At 36.2% G+C, this 25,493-nt stretch overlaps 1 protein-coding gene across 18 annotated transcripts in view; it reads left to right on the forward strand.

Moving 5' to 3' along the window:
* The window catches only part of ATE1 (arginyltransferase 1), a 256,370-nt gene that overhangs the window by 25,749 nt on the left and 205,128 nt on the right, over nt 1-25,493 (forward strand). For 7 of the 18 annotated variants that reach the window (XM_056803247.1, XM_007478891.3, XM_056803208.1 and 4 more), the window contains 2 exons: nt 1,930-2,159; nt 7,880-8,008. In XM_056803247.1, coding sequence (XP_056659225.1) covers nt 1,930-2,159; nt 7,880-8,008 — 359 coding nt within the window. Of the gene's footprint in view, nt 1-1,929; nt 2,160-6,822; nt 6,952-7,879; nt 8,009-25,493 lie in introns of all 18 variants that reach the window. The other 11 variants (XM_007478886.3, XM_007478889.2, XM_056803174.1 and 8 more) reach the window with 3 other exon arrangements.

Raw genomic sequence — 25,493 nt, forward strand, 5'->3', positions numbered from 1 at the left:
CACATCATCCGCAAAGAGCAATAGCTTAATCTCCTCCTTGCCTATTTTGATGCCTTCAATTTCTTTTTCTTCTCTAATTGCTACTGCTAGTGTTTCTAGTACAGTGTTAAATAATAGAGGTGATAATGGGCATCCTTGTTTCACTCCTGATCTTATTGGGAATGCATCTAGTTTATCCCCATTGCAGATGATATTAGTTGATGGTTTTAGATATATACTGTTTATTATTTTTAGGAACAACCCTTCTATTCCTATGCTTTCTAGTGTTTTTAGTAGGTATGGGTGTTGTATTTTATCAAAGGCTTTTTCTGCATCTATTGAGATAATCATGTGATTTTTGTCTGTTTGTTTGCTGATAATGGTCAATTATGTGGATGGTTTTCCTAATATTGAACCAGCCCTGCATTCCTGGTATAAATCCTACTTGATCATAGTGAATAATCCTGCTGATCACTTGCTGGAGTCTTTTTGCTAGTATCCTATTTAAGATTTTTGCATCTATATTCATTAGGGAGATTGGTCTAGAGTTTTCTTTCTCTGTTTTTGACCTGCCTGGCTCTGGAATCAGTACCATGTTTGTGTCATAAAAGGAATTTGGTAGAATTCCCTCTTTGCTTATTATGTCAAAGTTTGTATAGTATTGGGATTAGCTGTTCTGTGAATGTTTGATAGAATTCACTTGTGAATCCATCAGGCCCTGGGGATTTTTTCTTAGGGAGTTCTTTGATGGCCTGTTGGATTTCTTTTTCTGATATGGGATTATTTAAGAATTCTATTTCTTCTTCTGTTAGTCTAGGCAATTTATATTTTTGTAAATATTCATCCATATCACCTAGGTTGGTATATTTATTGCCATATAGTTGGGCAAAGTAGTTTTTAATGATTGCCTTAATTTCCTCTTCATTGGAGATGAGGTTCCTTCTTTTCATCTTTGATGCTGTTAATTTGCCTTTTCTTCTTTCCTTTTTTAAATTAGATTGACCAGTACTTTGTCTATTTTGTCTGTTTTTTCAAAGTACCAGCTTCTAGTCTTGTTTATTAATTTACTAGTTCTATCACTTTCGATTTTATTAATTTCTCCCTTAATTTTTAGGATCTCTAGTTGGTTTTCTTCTGGGGGTTTTTAATTTGTTAGCTTTCAAGTTTTTTGATTTGCATTTATAATTCATTGATCTCTGCCCTCCCTAATTTGTTAATATATGCACTCAAGGATATGAATTTTCCTCTGAGTACTGCTTTGGCTGCATCCCATAAGGTTTGAAAGATGTCTCACCATTGTAATTTTCCTCAATGAAATTATTAATTGTTTCTATGATTTCTTCTCTAACCGATTTTGGAGTATCATATTATTTAATTTCCAATTAATTTTTGAATTGGCTCTCCATGTACCCTTACTGATAACTCACTTTTGTTTTAAAAACCCTTACCTTCTGTTTTAGAACTGATAGAGTATTAATTAAGGCTAGGCAGTTGTGGTTAAGTGACTTTCCCAGGGTCACATAATCTCCCTGCCCCCATCTTTTGACTGAGAATTCCAAAGAGATGATTCAGCTTTTGGGGAGCTGAACTGTGAGGTAGACACTTTATCTCTAGACTACATATACAAGAAGAAACAGGCCCAGGGTGATTGAATAACTTGATCTTGGTCACACAGGGAAAATACCAGAAGTGGGGTTTTAGTCTACATCTTCCTGACTCCCAGGTTCCTGAATTGTTTATGCTACTGTGTTGAGTTCCATATCTTTGTCGTGAATTCTAGTAATGGAGAAAGGCATAATCATCAAAAGGCAATTCACTAGAACTATGAATATCTGTTTTGGGTTGGCAGTAGCAGTGTCTGACCTAGGGACAACTTGGAGAATTATTGTGTCTTTGAAAAATATTGTTTTACTTAGAGAAAAATCTTAACACATATCTTGGTCATTTTAGGCAAAGGGGCTGATTTGAGTAAGCCTCCATGTCGAAAAGCAAAGGATATACGGAAAGAAAGGAAAAGGCAGAAACTCATTCTTAAGAGTCAGACAGACAAGCTTGAAGGTGTCCAAGTTCAACATGAACCACAGCTTTTGCCCTCAGAAAAATCTAAATTAAATCAGCCTAAATCCATTGAAGATTTCATTTTTGACACCTTACCTGAGGATGCTGCACATCGATTAGAGGTATTCTGTCACATAATGATTTTTCATTCATAGTTTTATCTTTAAGTTGAAATTAGGAAATTTAAACTATGTTGTTTAAATTGAAGGAAGTAAATGATGTGAACTTGTACGGAATAGATTTAAAATTTTCCAAATTTAAAAATTTTATTTCTTTTTTGTAATTCAGTGTTATTTTTCTTTCTTTTTTTAAACCTTTAATTTGAGATAGGGCTTTGAGTTATGAAAAGTACCTTTGAGAGAGAAATAGCTATAAAAATAAAATATTTCACAGTAGAGGGCGCTCTGACTCTTTGGTATAACAATTTCTGTTTAGTTAAAATTAGACAGGAAAATGGACATTTAAAAATTGGATTTGGATTATAAATTTGAATTAAGTAAAGGAGGGATTATACATAATTCCTAGATTATCACAGTAAGTCAGACAGTATGTTTATCCAGTCAAATATTCCTTGACTGGCAGTGGTACCAAGGTATGTTATATGGGAAAGCACAGATTCCCTTCATGATTTTTACCTTAAGGAGATTAGAATTATGATCTAAAACATAGGTCATTTTTCTTACTACCATTAAGAGTCTATTATTAGCTAAATTTTTCTTGAACTTGTTTATACTTAATAGACATTTAATACGTCTATTTCTGCTTCTACAACTTTTATTTTTCCTTGTAGAGCTGATTTGGAAAAAAGAAAAATCATTTTTAGGTAATGTCTAGTATAGATTTAATGTTACTTTCACAAAGTAATCTTTTTAACCACAACTACAGTAACTATAGCAGAGACTGACTGAAACCATTCCCATCAAAAATGATAAATTCCCTAATAGCTGATATATATTTAGCTTTTAACATCTCGTTTAATCCTCACAACAACCTTGTGAGGTAAGTGCTATAAGTATTCCCTTTTCAAGGCTTAGTTTAGAACGATTAAATGATAAGGTCACACAGCTACTAAATGTTTGAGATAGAATTTGATTCTAGATATTGGAATACAGTGCTCTAACTACCACACAATGTAAAAGGACAACAAAATTTTTTTTTAAATAAATAGAAAACAGCTTTTTCTCTCTCTAGTCAAAAGACTTGGAAGTCATATACCTAATCCTTCCCCACCATCTGATTGAGTACCCTACAGACATAATTTGAGGTCTGTAAACCCTATTATGATTATGTAGAGTAAGTTCATTTTAAGGACATTTTTCAAAATCTCTTTTTAGCTTATACCCCCTACCCAGAATCTACCTGGTAATGTCAACATATAACTCATGTTTGCATGTGTATAAAAAGTAAAAAGGCCCTCAGCTTCTACATAAATACCCAAGCTAACAATATTTGACATATAAGATAGACTTTATTTCACCTGATAGAAAAAAATCATGGAGGCCTCTTATCTCACCCTTTGCTGTTCTGGTTAGTTCCAGTTTACTTGGGAACCATACTTTCCTCCAGGTGTAAGATAATAGCTTAGGGTTGAGTCTTCCCTCCCAAAGAGAAAGTCATTGGGAATTGTTAAAGAATAGGTCTCTTTCTACTTGGTCAGCTGTTGAAACTTCTAATACCACCCAGAACTTGGGAAAAGAACTGAGGTTGCTAGAGAATCAATCCTTTCCCACAGATTTGCACAATTCTTATAATTTGCAATAGTAGTGGAAGGCAGCTTCCAGGTTGTTCTTTTTGCAATGTGTCCTTTGCTGACCTGTAGTTCCAACTCCTGCTTGAGCTATGAATGCAGTATTGTTCAGAAACTAATCTTTGTCACTAGAAGATTGGTTGGTTCTTGAATCATCACTGTTCTTGCTGCTCCAGGGCAATATGGTTCTTCCTCTCCTGGAGTCACATGGTTCCCCAGAGGGACTTCAGAGGCTACACAGGCTGCACTTTAAAAAGAAACAAAAATAAAGTATTACACTGATGCTTTTTTATTTTTTCTTTCTTTTTTAAAAAAACTTTTAATTTTTGTTCTGGAATTGATACTAAGAATTGATTCCAAGGCAGAACAGTACTAAAGGTTAGTCAGTAGGAATTAAATGACTTTCCCAGGGTCACACAGCTAGGAAATTTCTTTAAACCAGATTTGAATATCAAACCTCCCATCTCTAGGCCTGGCTCTCTATCCAGTGAGCCACCTTATCTGCCCCCTCTTTTCTTTTTTAACATCATTGTTGCTTTCCAGTGAAACTCCCTCCTCTTATCAGGTACAGTCAAGTAAAACAAGACAACAAAAAGGCTTTACTCTTGCCTCACTCTGTGCCTGTAATTGGCTTTCCAGGAATCAGTCTGTGGGCATCAGATTAGATTGGCTTTTCTTTGTGTGGTTCTCATCACATCTCTGTATCCTTTCCCTTTTAAAAGCCAACCCTAAAATAGCTTAGAAGTACACTATCCTTCACTTAACCACTCACATATAGTTCTGTTTCATTCATGCAATATATTATATTATATTATATAAAATATATATATATATATATATATATACACAACTCAAATCATTCATCATAATATGCTATCAGTGAACCACAGAGTACTGAGGCAAGAGTACACCAAATTCCATCAAGGAAGTATCATCAGAGATCCAAATGTGGTTTCATTGGGAATATTGAAGCTTTGTATGGGGAGACATTTTTAACAGAAGTCTTATCCTTCAGCTCTGTCATACTTAACCAGGTTTCTATTCACACCCCCTCCATTATAACTTAAGAATAAAAATAAAACATTGAAAGAGAAAGTACTGTAGAATAGTTATCAAAAGTATCAAACCCTTTTCCTCTTAGCAAACATTAGTAGTTTGTTAGATATATGCTACTCTACTATTTTTAGTAGAAAATATAACTTATTTTGTCCCTGCAGAACATTTTGAAATTTTTGACAATTGCGGTCAAGGACCCACTTGGAAGATAAATCTTTTTGATAATTAATTGCCACTTAAAATTTCAAAAGTTTTATATGGTTCAATTGATTGATAGCTTATTTTCTGAGTTTAAGATGAATCTTAAAAGTGAGATGCTAACTTTTTTCTTTTCAGGACCGAATGTCATAATAGGATATAAGGGATTTATATGTTCACTAGATGTCACTCTTTGTATCTAAAGGAACTATTTTCACAAAATGTTAATGATTTGTTGATTTCTGTTTATTACAGTTTTCATTTCTTACCTGAATATATAATTCATATATATGTGTGTATGTATTATATGTGTGTATGTATACACATATATCTTCACACTTTTAATTTTAATGAAAATATCAAAGGATCATAGATCTAAAGGTGGAAGGGACTTCAAAGTCTATAGTCCCATCTTCCTCATTTTACAAGTGAGTGACTTGCCCAAGATCACATAGATAATAAACATCAGAAGTGGGATTTAGAGCCAGGTTCTTTTAGGACCTGGAGAATCTAGATAAGAGGTTCTTATCCTGGGTCCATTAGATTTCAGTGGGTCTGAGGACTTTGTGGGAAAAACTACATCTCTGTGTCAATAAAAATAGTTTGTTTTGTAATCCTATGTACAGTGAAAATATTCTGAGAAAGGGATCCAGAAGCTTTATAGAATTGTCAGAGGGATCCATGACACACAAAAAAGGTTAAGAAACTTGCTCTAGAGCCAGTTCTCTTTGCTCCTCTTTTTGTTAAAAAAATACATATATACTGCAATATTTATATCTTAGTTTTAAATTTAAAGATGTTAGGTACTTCTTGACAAAGTTATTAAAAGTGTAAAATGTACTTCTTGGCCTAAAGTTTTCTATGTACATTAAAGGGCCATATTTTGTGTATCCTTGCTAAAAGTGGGGTGGGGTGGGAATGGGTTTGGGCCTTAAGGCCTTGCTCAGTGACTGACTGTGGGGCTTGGGCAAGTCATAGCACTTCTCTGATCCTAAACCTCAGTTTTTGCATCTATAAAGCAAAAGGGTTGGAATGGAAAATCTTTAATACCCTTTGCATCTTAAGCATTAAATTTCAAATTATTCTTATATATTTGGTGCCTAAATATATCCCCCAAATTAGCTCCTATGGATAAAATGTTACAGAAGCAAAATTTAAAATTAAAATACAAATCAACAATCTTAATTTATTACAGATAAAAATGTTTCATTTTAAAAGTTTTCTCTCCTTTCTCAAAATTATTTTAAAATATTTTTAATTTTCAGATTTTATGAATATTCATAGTATGATTTCATAATAAAGCAAATTGATAAGTAATTGTTGACCCTTTTGTAATTTTATGTTACAGAAAGAACGTTTTAACCAAATTATATTAAAATTGATTTTGTTGGTTTTCTATAGTCAATTCTAGGGAAAATACTAACATATGCCATTGATATCCAAAAATCAAAAGTGAAAGCCACTCATAATTTAAATCAACTTTAGAAATGTAATAGTTTGGTTAAATAATATCTTTATTAACTTCAGAATTAGCAAGTAGAAATTGAGAGTGCTTCCTGTAATTTGTGTGCCTCTTTTGGCAACAGAAGTAATAAATTTAAAAGTTTTATTAATTGATTCAGTTTTAGTGTTTTATTACTTGATTCATTTTTAATGTTGACATCAATAAACATATAGTTATCATGTGTCTTCTAAAATAAAAAAATTTCAGTTATTTTCAGGAATGAATGGTTATTACTGATTTTTTTTTATTAATGAGAATTGTTTTTCAACTCCTTCTGAAGGTGAGGGTGGTGAGATCATCCCCACCAAGTTCCCAGTTCAAAGCCTCATTTCAGGAGTCTTACCAGGTCTATAAACGTTACCAGATGGTTATTCACCAGGACCCACCTGATAAACCAACTGTAAGCCAGGTCAGAAGGCCAAGTATAATTTTTATGTTCAATATGAACTTTCCCCTAAACTTAATACCATTGCATGAATCCTGGGTTAGAGAATGAATTTTATTTTATGGTACATGTTGATTATATTCAGTTTGAAGCAGATCTTCAAAGAGATAGAAATAGTAAACTAATGAACATTCTGGAAGTGCAAATTTCATTAGATACCACCGATATATAACTTCTAAATGGTAATGTGCCACACAAAGTAGCTAATTTTACTTTCCACAGGGTTAGTGGGTTTAGATGCATTCAATTTGTTGTTGATGATCAATCTTTATAATCCTGTGTTTTATACTCAGAAATTTTTCTTAGACCCCAATTCATATCTTTATAGGATGCTTGTATTTCAATCAACCCTGTAAACATTCTGTATCCATATTTAAAATAATTAACAGAAGCAGTACAGAAATGTCAAATTATTTTGGTTATAGTACCATCCTTAAAAATATGAGTGGAATTAGAAAAATAGTTTATTAAAAGCCATAATATTCTGCCCACTTTGTAGTTTGGGTAATTAAATAATTTTAAATAGTTAAAAAAGATCCTGAAGACAAAGTTAAAACTTCTGGAGGGAAAATAAAATGGAAGCTAAGAATGTTGCCATTGTCATAGGCAGGTATAAAAATTATTGGATGTTCACTGTACACAGAGAACTGTAATAAGTGAGTAGAAACAGATAATAGAGTACTGACCCTTAAAGAGATAACTATAGTCAGTTTCATAAAGTTTACCCTTTAGGCCACTTAACCCTTAGTAGGGTTTATTTCATTATAGGTAAGATTCCAATGCTGAGCTTTGGAAGTGGAGTTGAGGAGATCTTACACTAGCCTTGCCTTCAGAAGCATATCATCAGAGAGAAGTTTCAATATTATATACCTGTATTTTCCTTGCTCTGAAGGTGAGGTTAGTACCTGTTTCCTTTGAGGACCCAGAGTTCAAGTCGTCCTTCCGCCAGTCACTCTCTTTATATGCCAAGTATCAAATGGCCATACACAAGGATACAGCAGCTGTGTGTGGGGAATCCGAGGTACTGTTTGTTACATGTTCTTGCCTCTGTTGATGATTTTATGTTTGTAAACTATTAGGATGCCATAATAAAGAACTGCTAAAGCTATGCTCTGCCTCCAACAAGCCTGAGAAGCATAATCTAATGGAGAATGGTGCTTCAGGTGGCTGCCTGTCTTGATTCCTCATGTGACTAGCTGTCATAATTAGGGCTGACAACAAAAGCTCCAGATGACAGTTCTCTGTTTATAAAGGCAATGTGACATCCTTCTGCGAGCAGTGTGGAATAGAGGAAAGAGCACTCCTGGCCCAGCTCCCCCATCAGTTTGTGGTGGTGTACACATCATTCAGTCACTATGAATATGTTCCTCATCTTTACTGCAGGGGTGATTATATTTGTAGTACTGCTACCTTATAGAATCTTATGAGGAAAAGCAAGCTTTTGGGAAATCCCAAAGTAAATGTGACCTAGGTCACTGAGTAGTTCTAAGGACAAATAAGTTGCTATGTGTAGAGCATATGGAATCTTCTGGAGGCAAAGATCTGAGCATTGCCATAGTCTTTTGCTATTCATTTACAAGTTACATAACTGATCACATCTTCATCTCAGCTTCAGTTTTTTTATGTAGAAAATGGGCATCATAACTTAGAGTTGTTGTGAGAATCAAAGAGAATCATTCAGTGATATCCCTTTATTATTCATGGATTTGATAATGTGCAAAAAGGATATAGGTAGACTTTATTGTTATAAGGTCGAGATATTGCTTTTTTATCTTGCATTTCTCTGATAATATTGCAAACATACAGGACTTTTTACTTGGGCATAATAGGGGTTAACCTGAATTTTAAGCATTTCTGGTAATTCTTTAGTCCCTGTTCGTTGTGCCATTCTTATTGTTATTGGAAATTTACATAGAAAAAATGTGCAAATAGATGTTTCTGAAAGAGGAGGCAGGATTATGCTTTAGCTGTTGGCAAAGCTAATATTGCTGCCTTTGAAACCCAGACTTTAAAACACAGCATATATTATGGTATTTATTTCTCATAACAATTTAAAAAAATCTATCATACAGGAAAACAGACTTTCAAAGAAACCAAATATGATGACAAATAATTATATTCACATATATATTGGTTTAAACTACTTCATTACGACTTAGGTAGATATGGTGAAAACAAAAATGTCTTTCATGTTTGATTTTACTTTTTCTCTAAATAATATTTTGTGTATCATTACTTTGTGTTGTGCTGTTCAATATGTTTGTCCTTTATTTTCTTTTCCTCTGTAAAGAGAACTTAAATTCTTTACTTGTGGGAACATCATTCTTATTTTATCCTATTTAAGTGTCAAAGTAAAATGTACACCCTGTGTTGTAGCAGTATTGTAATAGCTCATAGAATGACTACATATACAACTACATGTTTTTGTATTTGATGCTGCTTAATATTATTCATTCACACCATTTAATGTTAAGGGCTTTTATCAAATAGTACAATTTATTTTCTTCTGAAATATCAAGTTTAAAAGAATTAAAGTATTGAAGATGAAAAATTTGTTTCAAACCAAGATATTTCTTGGGTTACATCTTTTGGACTGTCTCTTAGCAAGTTGGTAACCTCTCCACATGCAAAAAATACATTTTTGCTTCCATTAAGAGAGAATCTTGTTTAGCTTACAGCTACCTTAGAATAGCTCTCCATAGAATTCAGCATTGGGCTGGGTGAGGACCACCTTTTGCTGTTTTAGACCATCAAAACCTGTTACCTAAGTATTTATAAGCATTACTTTGTTTTTGGGACCAGTTGCTAAAAAGAAGCCGCCTGGGATCTTACTGGTTTTCTTTGTATCTCCTGGAGCTTTTATTTAAGGAATCTAGTTTAAACCAAAGAGTACAAAAATCATTTATAAATGCATGAAAGTGTATTTTGCTTCCATAAGTAAATTGTTATTATGCCCAATATCTACAATTATCAATACTCTCCTAACTAATATTCTCTGAAAAAAAAACCTAGCTAATCTCAGAAACGAATTAGGTTCAAAAGTTTCCCTATTTTATCAGGCTTAACTTAAAACATGCTCACGAACAGTCCTTCAAGGCAGTGTGGAAGATTCTTTAGAGTACCATTGTTGATTTAGTAGAATAAGATTATTTAATAATGAATTTTTTTTCTGTTCATTGTTTTTTAAACATTTTAAGTTAGAAACATTCAGTTTCTTCAGTCAGTTGATTTCACACATAAAATTCATTTTTCATCTGATGGTAATTGCATAACAATCATAAAAATAGAAAAGTTGGTTACTTATTCAGCTGTTGGGTGAGAGAAGAACTAAATATAGGTTGTCTGCTTATATATTCTAAAATAGCAAAAATCAAGTCATAACACTTCTGAAAAGCAAATCCCACTGAAAGATACTCAGAAAGTAGAAAACATGCTAAATATTGAAAATACTTGTATTTGGTTTTCATCTCCAGTTGACTATAGGAAAATGAAAATTCAGAATTCAAAGTAATTTTCATATGATTTCCTGGGAACACACTACTGATCCCTATACCTTTTAAAAAGAAATATTAAAAAATTTTTGAATTAAACTTAAAACATTTTAAAAGTACAATATACAACAAAGGAGAGAGGTACTATATAATAGATTGCTTCTTTTGGAGTTAGGCAAGCTGGGTTTTAATCTTCACTCTGTTAGTTGTGTGACCTTCAATAAGTCAATTAATCTCTGTTTACCTTATCTTATCTGTGATGATAGAACTTACAACTTCCTGCTGAGCATCTCTACTTGGATAGACATTGGTACTTTAGATTCAAATTGTCCCATATTAAATTTCATCATTTGTCCTACCTGTATTTCAGGTACCTATTTCTCTTGATAGCAACAATTCTTCTTCCTTTAACCTAGGCTCAAAACATCCTTGTCATTTTTTTTCTTCTTTTGCCTATTATTCCCTCTTCTAGTCAGTTTTTTTGTTAATGACCTTCTTAACATATTTTGTATCTATGCACTTTTTTCCATTCATAGTCCTGCCACCTTATTTCTGGCCACTCTCATCTTTTGCTTGGATTACCCCACAGGTTTCTTAATTGGGCTCCATTTGTCCTACCTCTCCAATTTCGAAAACTTAATGGATTCAGTTGCCTAAATAATATTCCTAAAGCCTTTATAGTCACCATATCATTCACTTGTTTTAAAACCATTCAATAGCAAATTCTATGTTCTGGTCTGAGTGAAGTTCAAGTCTCATTTTATAGATGAGGAAAATGAAGTCTGGACAGGTTATGACTTGGCCTGCTCATTTTGGCACTTAGTGGAAGGGCTGGGATCTGAGTGTACGACTTTTCCTAGTTCCATGACCCCTCTGTGATCTTGAATCTGTTCAGATTCTACTCTACACCTAGAGTGATAGCTCTCTTCATTGCTGCTTTTCAGAGACCTTCAGCTGAAGTGATTCACCTCCCTTTTCTCCACTACTCCTGAGCCAAAAGGGTTCTCTTACTCACATATTCCTAGAGATTCTTTGTTTAGGTCTTCCTTTTTACTTCATTACTCACTGCCGTAGATTATGCTGACTTTTTTCCTTGGAATCCATCACTTCCTCCCTTCACTCATATAAATTCCATGTGGTCAAGGATTGTGTTCTTTCTCTTTCTGTATCATAAGAGTTAAATTAATATCCAATACTTCAAGTATTATTTTTATAAATTTTATTATCTGACAAAATAGAACCACGTGACTAAGTTTTTCTACCTGCTCAAAATGCCCACTCCACCAGAGCCACTGACAAGAAGCAAAAGAAGGCTAGACATGGAACAATTTATATCCTGTCTAAGTCAGTATGTAATGGCAGGAAATGAGTGGGGTTCTAGGAATTGTAGTTTTTAGGTTAACAGATTCTAATTTCATCCCCCCTCCCCCTGAGATCCTTTGGATGACTAGTCTCCCTAATGGATCTTTAAACATAACTAACTTATAAATTACAATAATTTGTGGATAAAAGGAAAAGAGAATAAAACCACTGATTGCTAGGTACATTGGAAAAAGAGCCAATTAGGGGGCAGTGCCCTTTGGCATAAGAGTATATATACAAAATAAATGTGTTATAACCCTCTCACAGTTCAATTTCACTACAACCCAAAGTTCATTCTGGATCTTTTTTTTCCTTTTCTTTTTTTTTTTTAAATATTATTTTATTTGGTCGTTTTCATACATTATTCACTGGAAACAAAGATTGTTTTCTTTTCCTCCCCTCCCCTCCCCCCCCTCCCCCCCCCCCCCCCCCCCGCCTTTCCCTCTCCCATAGCCGACGCATGATTCCACTGGTTGTCACATGTGTTCTTGACTCGAACCCATTTCCCTGTTGTTAGAGTTTGCATTATAGTGTTCATTTAGAGTCTCTCCTCAGTCTTATCTCCTCCAACCCTGTAGTCAAGCAGTTGCTTTTCAGCGGTGTTTTTACTCCCACAGTTTATCCTCTGCTTGTGGGTAGTATTTTTTTTTTAGATCCCTGCAGATTGTTCAGGGATTGCATTGATACTAATGGAGAAGTCCATCACCTTCGATTGTACCACAATGTATCAGTCTCTGTGTACAGTGTTTTCCTGGTTCTGCTCCTCTCGCTCTGCATTACTTCCTGGAGGTTGTTCCAGTCTCCATGGAACTTCTCCACTTTATTATTCCTTTTAGCACAATAGTATTCCATCACCAACATATACCACAATTTGTTCAGCCATTCCCCAATTGAAGGGCATCCCCTCATTTTCCAATTTTTGGCCACCACAAAGAGCGCCGCTATGAATATTTTTGTACAAGTCTTTTTGTCCATTATCTCTTTGGGGTACAAGCCCAGCAGTGCTATGGCTGGATCAAAGGGCAGACAGTCTTTTATCGCCCTTTGGGCATAGTTCCAAATTGCCCTCCAGAATGGTTGGATCAATTCACAACTCCACCAGCAATGAATCAATGTCCCCACTTTGCCACATCCCCTCCAGCATTCATTACTTTGCATAGCTGTCATGTTAGCCAATCTGCTAGGTGTGAGATGATACCTCAGAGTTGTTTTGATTTGCATCTCTCTGATTATAAGAGATGTAGAGCACTTTTTCATGTGCTTATTAATAGTTTTGATTTCTTTGGCTGAGAATTGCCTGTTCATGTCCCTTGCCCATTTGTCAATTGGAGAATGGCTTGATTTTTTGTACAATTGATTTAGTTCTTTATAAATTTTAGTAATTAAACCCTTGTCAGAGGTTTTTATGAAGATTGTTTCCCAATTTGTTGCTACCCTTCTGATTTTGGTTAGATTGGTTTTGTTTGTACAAAAACTTTTTAATTTGATGTAATCCAGATTATTTATTTTGCATTTTGTAACTCTTTCTAATTCTTGCTTGGTTTTGAAGTATTTCCCTTCCCAAAGGTCTGACATGTATACTATTCTGTGTTCGCCTAATTTTCTTATAGTTTCCTTCTTTATGTTCAAGTCATTCATCCATTTTGAATTTATCTTGGTGTAGGGTGTGAGGTGTTGATCTAAGCCTAATCTTTCCCACACTGTCCTCCAATTTTCCCAACAGTTTTTATGAAATAGTGGATTTTTGTCCCAAAAGCTGGGATCTTTGGGTTTGTCATATACTGTCTTGCTGAGGTTGCTTGCCCCCAGTCTATTCCACTGATCCTCCTTTCTGTCTCTTAGCCAGTACCAAATTGTTTTGATGACCGCTGCTTTATAATATAGTCTGAGATCTGGGACTGCAAGACCCCCTTCCTTTGTGTTTTTTTTCATTAATTCCCTGGATATCCTTGATCTTTTGTTCTTCCAAATGAACTTTGTTATGTTTTTTTCTAAATCAGTAAAAAAAATTTTTGGAAGTTCCATGGGTATGGCACTAAATAGATAGATGAGTTTGGGTAGGATGGTCATTTTTATTATATTGGCTCGTCCTACCCATGAGCAGTTAATGTTCTTCCAATTGTTCAAGTCTAGTTTTAGTTGTGTGGAAAGTGTTTTGTAGTTGTGTTCATATAGATCCTGTGTTTGTCTCGGGAGATAGATTCCTAAGTATTTTATTTTGTCTTGGGTAATTTTGAATGGGATTTCTCTTTCTAGTTCTTGCTGCTGAGCTGTGTTGGAATTATATAGAAATGCTGATGACTTATGTGGGTTTGTTTTGTATCCTGCAACTTTGCTAAAGTTGTTGATTATTTCAATTAGCTTTTTGGTTGAGTCTCTAGGATTCTTTAAGTAGACCATCATGTCATCTGCAAAGAGTGATAATTTGGTCTCCTCCTTGCCTATTTTGATGCCTTCAATTTCTTTTTCTTCTCTAATTGCTACTGCTAGTGTTTCTAATACAATGTCAAATAATAGAGGTGATAATGGGCATCCTTGTTTCACTCCTGATCTTAATGGGAATGGGTTTAGTTTATCCCCATTGCAGATGATATTAGCTGATGGTTTTAGATATATACTGTTTATTATTTTTAGGAATGACCCTTCTATTCCTATGCTTTCTAGTGTTTTTAGTAGGAATGGGTGTTGTATTTTATCAAAGGCTTTTTCTGCATCTATTGAGATAATCATGTGATTCTTGTTGGTTTGCTTGTTGATGTGGTCAATTATGTGGATAGTTTTCCTAATGTTGAACCAGCCCTGCATCCCTGGTATGAATCCTACTTGATCATGGTGGATGACCCTTCTAATCACTTGCTGGAGTCTTTTTGCTAGTATCCTATTTAAGATTTTTGCATCTATATTCATTAGGGAGATTGGCCTATAGTTTTCTTTCTCTGTTTTTGGCCTGCCTGGCTTTGGAATTAGTACCATGCTTGTGTCATAAAAGGAGTTTGGTAGGACTCCCTCTTTGCTTATTATGTCAAATAGTTTGTGTAATATTGGGGTTAACTGTTCTCTGAATGTTTGATAGAATTCACTGGTGAATCCATCAGGCCCTGGGGATTTTTTCTTAGGCAGTTCTTTGATGGCTTGATGGATTTCAATTTCTGATATGGGATTATTTAAGAAAACTATTTCTTCTTCTGTTAGTCTAGGCAATTTATATTTTTGTAAATATTCATCCATATCACCTAGGTTGGTATATTTATTGCCATATAGTTGGGCAAAGTAGTTTTTAATGATTGCCTTAATTTCCTCTTCATTTGAGGTGAGATCCCCCTTTTCATCCTTGATGCTATTAATTTGCCTTTCTTCTTTCCTTTTTTTAATTAAATTAACCAGTACTTTGTCTATTTTGTCTGTTTTTTCAAAGTACCAGCTTCTAGTCTTGTTTATTAGCTCAATAGTTCTGTCACTTTCTATTTTATTAATTTCTCCCTTAATTTTTAGGATCTCTAGTATGGTTTTCTTCTGGGGGTTTTTAATTTGTTCATTCTCAAGTTTTTTTATTTGCATTTCCAATTCCTTGGTCTCTGTCCTCCCTAATTTGTTAATATATGCACTCAGGGATATGAATTTTCCTCTAAGTACTGCCTTGGCTGCATCCCATAAGGTTTGAAAGGATGTTTCGCCGTTGTCATTTTCTTCAACGAAATTGTTAATTGTTTCTATGATTTCTTCTCTAACTATCCGATTTTGGAGTATCATGTTATTTAATTTCCAATTAATTTTTGATTTGGGTCTCCATGTACCCTTGCCGATCAATATTTTAATTGCCTTGTGATCTGAAAAGGCTGCAGTTAATATTTCTGCTTTTCTGCATTTAAGTGCCATGTTTCTATGACCTAGTGTATGATCTATTTTTGTGAATGTGCCATGTGGTGCTGAAAAGAAGGTGTATTCTTTTTTGTCCCTATTTATTTTTCTCCATATGTCTATTAATTCTAATTTTTCTAAGATTTCATTCACCTCTTTTACCTCTTTCTTATTTATTTTTTGATTTGATTTATCTAAATTTGATAGTGGTTGGTTCAAGTCTCCCACTAATATGGTTTTACTGTCTAATTCCTCCTTCAATTCTCCTAGTTTCTCTATTAAAAATTTGGATGCTATACCATTTGGTGCATACATGTTGATTAGTGATATTTCCTCATTGTCTATATTTCCTTTTAGCAGAATATATTTACCTTCCCTGTCCCTTTTGATCAGGTCTATTTGTACTTTGGCTTTGTCAGATATCATGATTGCAACTCCTGCCTTCTTTCTATCGGTTGAGGCCCAAAAGGTCTTACTCCAACCTTTAATTCTAACCTTGTGAGTGTCAACCTGTCTCATATGTGTTTCTTGAAGACAACATATGGTAGGGTTTTGTGTTCTAATCCAATCTGCTATTTGTCTGCGTTTTATGGGTGAGTTCATCCCATTCACGTTCAAAGTTATGATTGTTATTTGTGGATTCGCTGGCATTTTGATGTCTTCCCCTAGTTCTGACCTTTCTTCTTTAGCTTTCTCCTTTTGAACCAGTGATTTACTTTAGGTCAGTCCCCCTAGTCCCCTCCCTTGAGATGCTTCCCTTTCTAGCCCCTCCCTTTTTATGCTCCCTTCCCCTCCCCCCTCTCCTTCCCTCCCTTTTTGTACTCCCTCCCCCCCCTCCTTAATTTTCCTTTCTTTCTTGCCCTAATGGATAAGATAGAATTTAGGATCCCACTGGATCTAGATGTTCTTCCCTCTCAGATTTGATTTCACTGAGAGTAAGGTTTAAGTAATTCCACTTCACGCTCTCTTCCTCTCCTTCTCATATGAGAGTTCTTCCCCTCCCCTTCCCATGTGTATCTTTATATGGGAAAGTTTATTCTATTGATTCCCCCCCTATTTCTTGAAGTTAATCTTAGTATTATCACGGTTCCCCCCTCCCTTTTCCTTTTTTTGCCCCAACTTTCCCCAAATCTTCTTAATTCCCCAATCTTTCCCTATGCATGTTTCTTCTAACTACTCTTATGATGATACAATTTATAAGAGTTCCACAAAACATTTTCCCCACATATTAATATATATAATTAGATGTATATGTAGTCCTTATAGAAGGGAGTTTGACTTAAAGAGAAAGATAAGATTTATCTCCTTTTCCCTTTCTTTCATATTTACCTTTTCATGTTTCTCTTGCTTTCTGTGCTTGGATATCGAACTTTCCACAGAGCTCTGGTCTTTTCTTAGCAAATGCTTGGAAATCTTCTATTTTGTTGAATGCCCATACTTTCCCCTGGAAGTATATAGTCAGTTTTGCTGGGTAGTTGATTCTTGGTTGGAGACCCAGCTCTCTTGCCTTTCTAAATATCGTGTTCCATGCTTTGCGGTCTCTTAGTGTATTAGCCGCTAAGTCGTGTGTGATCCTTATGGGAGCCCCCTTATATCTGAAGCTCTTCTTCTTGGCTTCTTGTAGGATTTTCTCCTTTACTTGGAAGCTCTTGAATTTGGCAATTACATTCCTAGGCGTTGTCTTTTGGGGATTTAGTATAGAAGGTGTTCTATGAATCCTTTCTATTTCTATTTTGCCCCCTTGCTCCAGAACGTGGGGGCAATTTTCTTTTATAATCTCCTCTAGAATAAAATCCAATTTGTTGTTTACCTCTGGTTTTTCTGGGAGACTGATGATACGGAGATTTTCTCGTCTTCCTCTGTTCTCCAGGTCCGTGACCTTCTCAGTGAGATATTTTCTGTTTTCTTCCAATTCATTAATTATTTGGGTTTGCTTTATTGATTCTTGCTGTTTTATCATCTCACTTTCTTCGAGGTCCTTAATTCTGGTCATTAGGGACTGGATTTGCTTTTCAGCCTTGTCTGCCCTTCTATTGGATGCTTCGAGTTCTTTTTCCAATTGAGCAGTCTTATCTGTCAGACAGCTGATCTCTTTCTCCCATTTTTCTTTCCAGAAGGTTTCCATCTTTTGGATAAGTTCCAGTTTGAGATCTTCCAGAGCTTGTTGATAGTTTCCATTTTGGGAGGCGTGTTCTGAATTTTTTTTGGATTTCCTCCTCATTCTCCTCTTTTCCTTGGGTACTTCCACCATAAAAGTTTTCAATAGTCACTTTTTTCCCTTTCTTCCTGGAGGCTTGATTTTGGGCCATGTGAGCCATCCCTTTGGTGGTTTTATTTCCCTTTCCTTTTTGGTCTGGGGTCTGGGTTATAAGAGCGGTTTTTCTGTGAATTTAGGTTGCTTCAGACTAGTTCTTCCCAGCCTCCGAGCCCAGGTATTCAGCTCCGCCCAGATAATCAGCGCGCGTTGTTCAGTGCAGCCCGCACCGAGTCCAGGTCCGCTGGATTCTCCAGTAAAAGCGCCCTGAGACGTTTTTTTCCTGGCAGTCCCCAGATCCCAAGGACCCTGGAGTGCCCCCCCAGACAGAGACGCTCCCCACTCACTCGCTGTCCCGGTGAGCGCTCAGGTAGCTCACTCTGGTTTAGTGGGGGAGGTGGGGTGGGGGAAGGGCGGCTCAGTTCACTTTTCTGTGCAAGCTTTTCCTTCTTGTTTTAGTGTGGAAATGTTCAAGCCCCACGTACCTTTGCCTCTGTGGGGTACTGGGGAGTCCTTCTGTTCCTCCAAAGGTGATTTTATGCTCCTTTGATGTAGTCTATTTCGTTCGGTGCTGGGGAGAGGAAGCGTGCCGCGTCTAGATTGCAGCCATGATTACCCGGAAGTCTCCATTCTGGATCTTTTAGTGCAGTGTGAGGTTTCTGTAGGCATCTCCATGGTGCCTTCTTCAAGCAATTCATCTTCTAGATTCTTAGCCTAAAATTACCCTCAAACAAGAAAAACTTTTATAAAACTAGAATTTTATGACAATTATACAATCTCCCCTGAGGAGGGTGTTGACTAACACAGGGATAAACTCAGGTAGCCAATGAAGCTCATGGCTTTAAATCTTGGCTGAAAATGCTCCCTCTTGGGGGCCATTTAGGGGTATCACTCCCCCTAATTTTCCCACCTCTCGTATAAGACTATAACCCATCATGGGGTAATCAAACCCCTTGGGTTTGCTCCCTCCTTTGGCATTATACTGTAACAGCTCCAAAGGCGTGTCTTTTATATGTCTCATCCATTGTATTTTGGAGGTGCAAAATCAATTTAATTAATTTTTTTTTAGATAATTAAAATTTTCTGGATTTTTGCAATGGTATTTTCTCTAGTCCAGTCCTATGGAGAGGTATAAAGAGTATGTAACAGCATATATAGTTAATTGTCAAAACACAATAACTTAAAGTGATATAGTATAACAGAACTATTAAAATCTTAAAAGAAACAATCAGCAAACACAAAATATGTGACAGAATACAGGCACTGAATTCAAGAGCCTTTTTTTTCAAATCTGAAACAGAGACTTCCATAAGATAATGCAGTCTGGAAAGGCTTAAAAATCCACCTCAATATTCTTTAAGATTCCTTTCTCTCCCTAGGATCATTATCCATTTAGGTTCCTTTTGTCACACCTCTGGGATCTGCCATAGTGAGGGAGAATTCCTTGATGAACATAGTGTGGAGGAATCCAATATTGGATGTATTGTTTAGGCTGGGCAGACCAGAATGGCAAGAGGGTGTAGGGAGATGAATCTCAGGCAAGCTAATCATAAGGACCAGTGCACCCAGGAAAGATAGGAAGAAAAAACATCCTAAAACTGGGAGCTGTTTGAAATAGGCAATGGACTGCTCTTTCATAGAGTGGACCATGCTTACAACTCTACTTCCTGTTTGGAAGATTAAACTTCCTTCTCCTTCTCCTTCCTCCAGGGGTAAAACACCAGGGAGTGGCTTACTTCCCCTGCCATGTGGACAGAGAGTTAAGAGGGAAACACACTCAGGCTTCCAAGCCAAGCAGCGAGCAAGCACTCAGCTGTTGGCAATGTAAGGGAAAGAGGGATTTCATACTTTCTAAACCTCCAGAGAGCAGGAGCAGACAGGAGTGGGTGACTGGGACCACCCAGGAAGTTAGCAGCAGCAACAGGAGGCAGCTCCGTAAAGAATTGATGGGGCTTGGGGGATAAAAAGCCATGGCAGGAGAAACTTGGTTTCTTTTCATACTAATCTACTTGGAGAGAAAGGTTTCTGAACTCCACTTCTGATCGCCATAAATGTAAGAATTAAATTAATATCCAACACTTCAAGTATTATTTTTATTAAGTTTATTATCTGACAAAATAGAACCATGTGACTAAGTTTTTCTACCTGCTCAAAATGCCCACTCCACCAAAGTCACCAATTGGCAAAAGAGGGCTAGACACTCCACCAAATTTATATCCTGTCTAAGTCAGCACATAATGACAGGAAATGAGTTGGGTTCTAGGAATCATAATTTTTGCTGGGTATCGTTTTATAGGGAATCATAGTTTTTAGGGTAACAAATTCTAATTTCTCAGTATCCCAGTACTAAGCACAGTGACCTGCACAAAATAGATACTTAATAAAGGTTTACTTAAATTGGATATAATGATACAATTAAAGAGTAAATGATCATTTTGAAATCTTTTGTGGGGAAATGCAGTATTTTTTAGAAAACCTGAGATTGATAAATTTCTGAGTAGAGTTTGGAAGAAGTACCAAAAATGACATTTGCCAAGAGGGATATTAATGAAGTTGTAGGAGAAAACAACTCCAACAGGGTGGAAGTAGAATGAGTTCTAAGCTCCTTTGGTGGTTCCCTTCAAGTGAGAGTTAGAGGGCCATTTTCTGAAAGCATCATGTTAATCATTAAAAGTGGTTTCCAAACTTGTGGACTATAAAGTCCTAGGAGGATAAGCAATCATTTCAGGGGGTCAGTGAAACCATATATGAATTTGTAAATAAGCAAACACACCTTCTGTAAACTGAAAAATGTCCTGAACATATATATTACTGTTATTCAGATAATGTAGATGCTGCTGTGATTGCTAACATACAAATTCATTTAAAACCAAGATTAACTTCATAGTAGCTTTTTATCACTGTGTATTTTCTCAGATATTAATAGTCTAATTCCTGTAGTAGGGAGTTTAAGGAGCAATCAGGACATTAAAAAAGGGCCCATATACTTGATTTTCTTGTTTTAGTTCATGTGCCTCTGTTTCCAGATGACTTATTTTGCTTTTTTAAGTTCTTTTACCAGTTGTCTTCAGCCTCTCTTAATTGTTTTTTGAATTTTTTTTTTTTAGTTCTTCTGAAGCTTGTGTCCAGTTCGCTGGGAGTTTCTGTGTTTTTGCTTGGTGTTCCTTGGTTCTTCTTTGTTCCATTTGCTCTTTGTTCATTACCTAGATAGAAGCTGTTGATTGTAATTTCTTTTTTCTTTTTCTGTTGTCTGCTCATATTTTTCCTTTCTCCCCCCCCCCCCCCCTGTAATTGCCTATAATATTGCTCCTCTGATTATGTGCTTGATCTGTGAGTTTGGGCTGTTCTGTCCTGAAGGGGCTTCTTCTTTGCTCTGCTGATTGATCAGGTTAGGCTGATGGTATTAATGAGCGCTGAGGCCAGATCTTACCCAGCTAGCAGCAGAAGCTGAAAAGGAGCTGGTCTTCCCACCCTGTTATCAAGGTTGCAGCTTGTAGTAGTTGTAGCCTGGGCCCTTAGAGCTTAGTTAGCAGGCTCTCAGAGCAATCTATGGGGCAGGGGTGTTGGAGCTTGAGCTTCCCTGGCCTCTGAAGGCTTCTTATTTGTCCTATTGATAAGATTAAGCCAGGGTGGAGTTGATCTGCAGAGCTGGATGTGCCTTGAGGCCAAAACCTCAAGAAGTGTGTGTGTGTGGGGGGGGGGGGGCAAGATGGAGTGTTTTGGCTACTGCAGCTAGGCTTCTCTCTCTGCATTTTTCCTCTAGCTGCTTCCCCACCCCCTGTGTTCAATGACCTGAGCCTGGCACAAGTGTGCCAACAAGGCACTCCCTCTGGACTAGCACCCTTGCCTGCCCAGAGATTTCAACCACTTCAAAGACTCAGCACTGTAGGTGGGAGAGGGGTCCTGAGAGCTTCCTTATTCCTTTCCCTTGAACCTGAGTGTTCAAGAATTCATGTTTTTTTGGAGCATACCTTTTAAGTTGGATACAGCAGGAGGGTTCCCTAGCTCTGTCCTATTGTTAGATTTGGTTTTCTGTCCCCTCAAAGGGCTGTGTTTTTTGATTGGTGTGGGAAGGTTTTCAGAGGTCTGGACTTGTGCTGCATCTAAGCAGACATATCTTGACTCTGCCTCCCTGAGTGACTTTGGGGTCTATATACTTGAAAAGGAAATGAACCACTTATCTTTAGGAAATCCTTAACATGATGTTATATAGGAAGATTTGGCTAAAGATTAAAGACCTCTTGCTTTTAGACCCAGTTCTGCTACAGTGGTAGGTTTTTAAGCAAGGTGGACTTCTCTGGGATTCTGGTTTTCTCACCTATAAAATGGGTATTTGTATTAGATAATTTCCCTAACTTTGGCACTGATTCTACATGATTTTCATGCTTATAAGAGTAGTCTAGACTATTTTCATGAAAGACAGGAAAGTAAACACCTAATACATTCTTTTGCATATAATTGGTGCCTTGTAAATATTTGAGAAATAGATGGATAAGCAGATTGATAGCTCTCTTAAGAAACAATTAGGAAGAAAAATCCTTTTTTTTAACAAATGGAAAAGTATTCAGGATAGAAAGTGCTGTTCTTAAATTTATGATATAAAATAAGAAGGAATAATCAAATGATGGTAAAAGATCTTAGGTTGTTAGTAATGTAATAATAAAAGCTGTTTTTAATTTCCTGAATATGGATACTGAGATTTTACCAATAATCAGTTAAATACATTTTAATGAGTGTAAAGCTCCTGTGATGTGAATGATTTTGCTATGAGTGCCATTTGTTTTTAGCATTTGCATTTTAGATCTGTTTTTTCCATTATATCCAAGAAGGATCAGGTTTTATGGCATTCTACTAATAATTTGACAGGTGAGCAATACAAATCATTGATGATTTAGTCTAAGTAGTAAAGTAATGTTTGTTTTGGGGTGAGGCAATTGATTTACATTTCAAAAGGTTTGAAGTAATTACTTATATGATTTTTAAAAAAAGCATCTTGGGGGCATCAAGGTGGCTCAGTGGACAGAGAGCCAGGACTACAGATGGGAAGCCCTGGCTTTTAACATGGCTTCATATACTTCCTAGCTGTGTAAATCTGGGCAAGCCACATAACCCCCATTTCCTAGTCCTTAATACTCTTGTCTTAGAACCAATGCACAGTATTGATTCTAAGAGTTTAACAGAAAAGTATCTCAGTCACTAATTTGCTACATTAAATATATTTGTTATGCTGAATTTGGTATATAAATATGCTTGCAGAAAATGAATTTTGCCTATTAAAATGAGCATAGATTTATATATATGTGGATATACACATATGTTGCTATGTATTAGGGTACTATGCTTAGCATCTTCATAGAGCAGAGGAATTAAAGTAAATTTTTAGAAGGATTTCTCTGAAAATTTATTTTCTAAGGCTTCTGAAATTATAAATATAGAAGAAAATGACATTTACCTAGCGCGATAAGTATATTCATCCCAGGTAGTGCCAGATAGAAATATAGCAATGCTTTAATATTTCAGTGGATGCGTGATCTTATAAGTCTGATATTCACACTTATGATACTCATAAATGCAGATATACTTCATCCATACCTTTGTAGGTCTTCTCTGTAGTCCTTCAGAAAGGTTCTACCTGGGGGCAGCTGGGTAGCTCAGTAGAGTGAGAGCCAGGCCTAGAGATGGGAGGTCCTTGGTTCAAATCTGGCCTCAGACACTTCCCAGCTGTGTGACCCTGGGCAAGTCACTTAACCCCCATTGCCTAACCCTTACCACTCTTCAGCCTTGGAACAAATACACAGTATTGATTCCAAGACTGAATGTAAGGGTTAAAAAAAAGAAAAAAAAGAAAGGTTCTACCTAATGGTACCATCATTCTTTCAGTCTTCCAAAGTTTTAACCTTCGGGTTTTCCTCCATTCCTCTTTCCTCTCCCATATATCCAGTCAGCTGCCAGTTCTTGCCATTTCTGCCTTTACATTTATTAAAATTTTTTCTTGAGTTCCAAATTCCCTCCCACCCTTCTCCCACTCATTGTGATGGGAAGAAATGTGATATCCATTAGACATATGAAATCATTTAAAACATTTCCATTTTAGCCATGTTGCCAAAAAAGCAAGAAAAACAAAGTGGAAAAATTATATTTCATTCCGCATTCATATTCTATTAGATCTTTTTTTGGAGGTAGATAGCATTTTTCATCATAAGCCCTTCAGAATGTCTTGGACCATTGTATTGATCAGAATGGCTAAGTCATTCACAGTTATTCATTGTACAGTGTTGCTATTACTGGGTGTGTGTACAATATTCTGTTTCTGCTCATAACTTTGCATTAGTTCATTTAATTAACTATTAGTATTAAAAGGAATCTCATAATAGGAAATCTAGGGAGTTGTGCTGGGGCTAAGAATGAAAGGTACAGGTTCTTAGGCAGTGAGGATAAGACCACATTTTTTGACACCTCACATGAATTCAAAGAATGCCTCTTCCTTGTTAATGACATTACCCTATGACCAAATGTTCCCCCAAAACAGAGAGAGCAAGGGGCCATGGAGGAGTTTTCCTTGATACCATACTGGAGGAAACTGAGTAGCCTACTTCAGGTGAGGCATCTTTACTGAGCCCTCTTGGAGGTTAGGCTGATTCTTTCTACTTTACCTTCCAAACACTCTCCTCTTATAAAGCCACCAATCTTCTTCAGAGACCTCGTGGTAGAGGACTTTGAACTCCTCCTGGTACAGTCCAAGCGGGAGAAATTCTACACCTTTTCCCTCTTCCTTCTCCTTAATTCCTTCCCTCTATATTAATTGAACCACCATAAATTTGCAAACTGACAGGTATTTTATTTGGGATATTCACTGGTGACTAAAATTAATTTAGATTGGGTCACAACCCTAAAATTATCCTTATAGTCTGGCTAATCCATGAAGGGTGTGACCAGAACCCTCAAATTTCTGTGAAATCTCTTTCCTTTCTCTCTTTATTACTTCCTCAAGTCAACTTTTTAAGCAGTTTGAGATATTGCTGCGAGATCAGGTGAGTATAAAACATTTTATTTTCTCTTTTCTCCTTAATTTGAATTGAACACAGATTTTTTTTTTTTAAACCTAAAAGTGGCAGGACTGGGGAAGGTGTTTATGTATGAATCCCCTTTCCCTTAGGGAACAAACAACCCAATTTGGCAACCCTCACTGACAATACTGCCTAGATTACTCTTAATTAGCACTGAGAGGAACCTGGAGAAAGTTTTGGCTTTGTCCTGCTCCCCGTGTGTCTTTTGAGGCTGCTAGAAAAATAACCATGTTAAAAAAAAAATATATATATATATATATATAAACAAATACTACATTCTCCGACATTTATATGGCAGTTGAAGAAGTTAGGGACATTAAAGATTTCAGAATACCTCCAATTTCTTTTTTTCCTGCCAGAAGGCTTCCATCTTTTTGATAATTTCCGATTTAAATTCTTCAAGAGTTTGTGGAGAATTTCCATTTCCTTTGGAAGGTTTTGGAGCATTTGTTTGTGTTTCCTCTTCTGTCTCCT

The sequence above is a fragment of the Monodelphis domestica genome, chromosome 1 (assembly GCF_027887165.1).
Source record: "Monodelphis domestica isolate mMonDom1 chromosome 1, mMonDom1.pri, whole genome shotgun sequence".
In the NCBI taxonomy this organism is placed as follows: Eukaryota; Metazoa; Chordata; class Mammalia; order Didelphimorphia; family Didelphidae; genus Monodelphis; species Monodelphis domestica.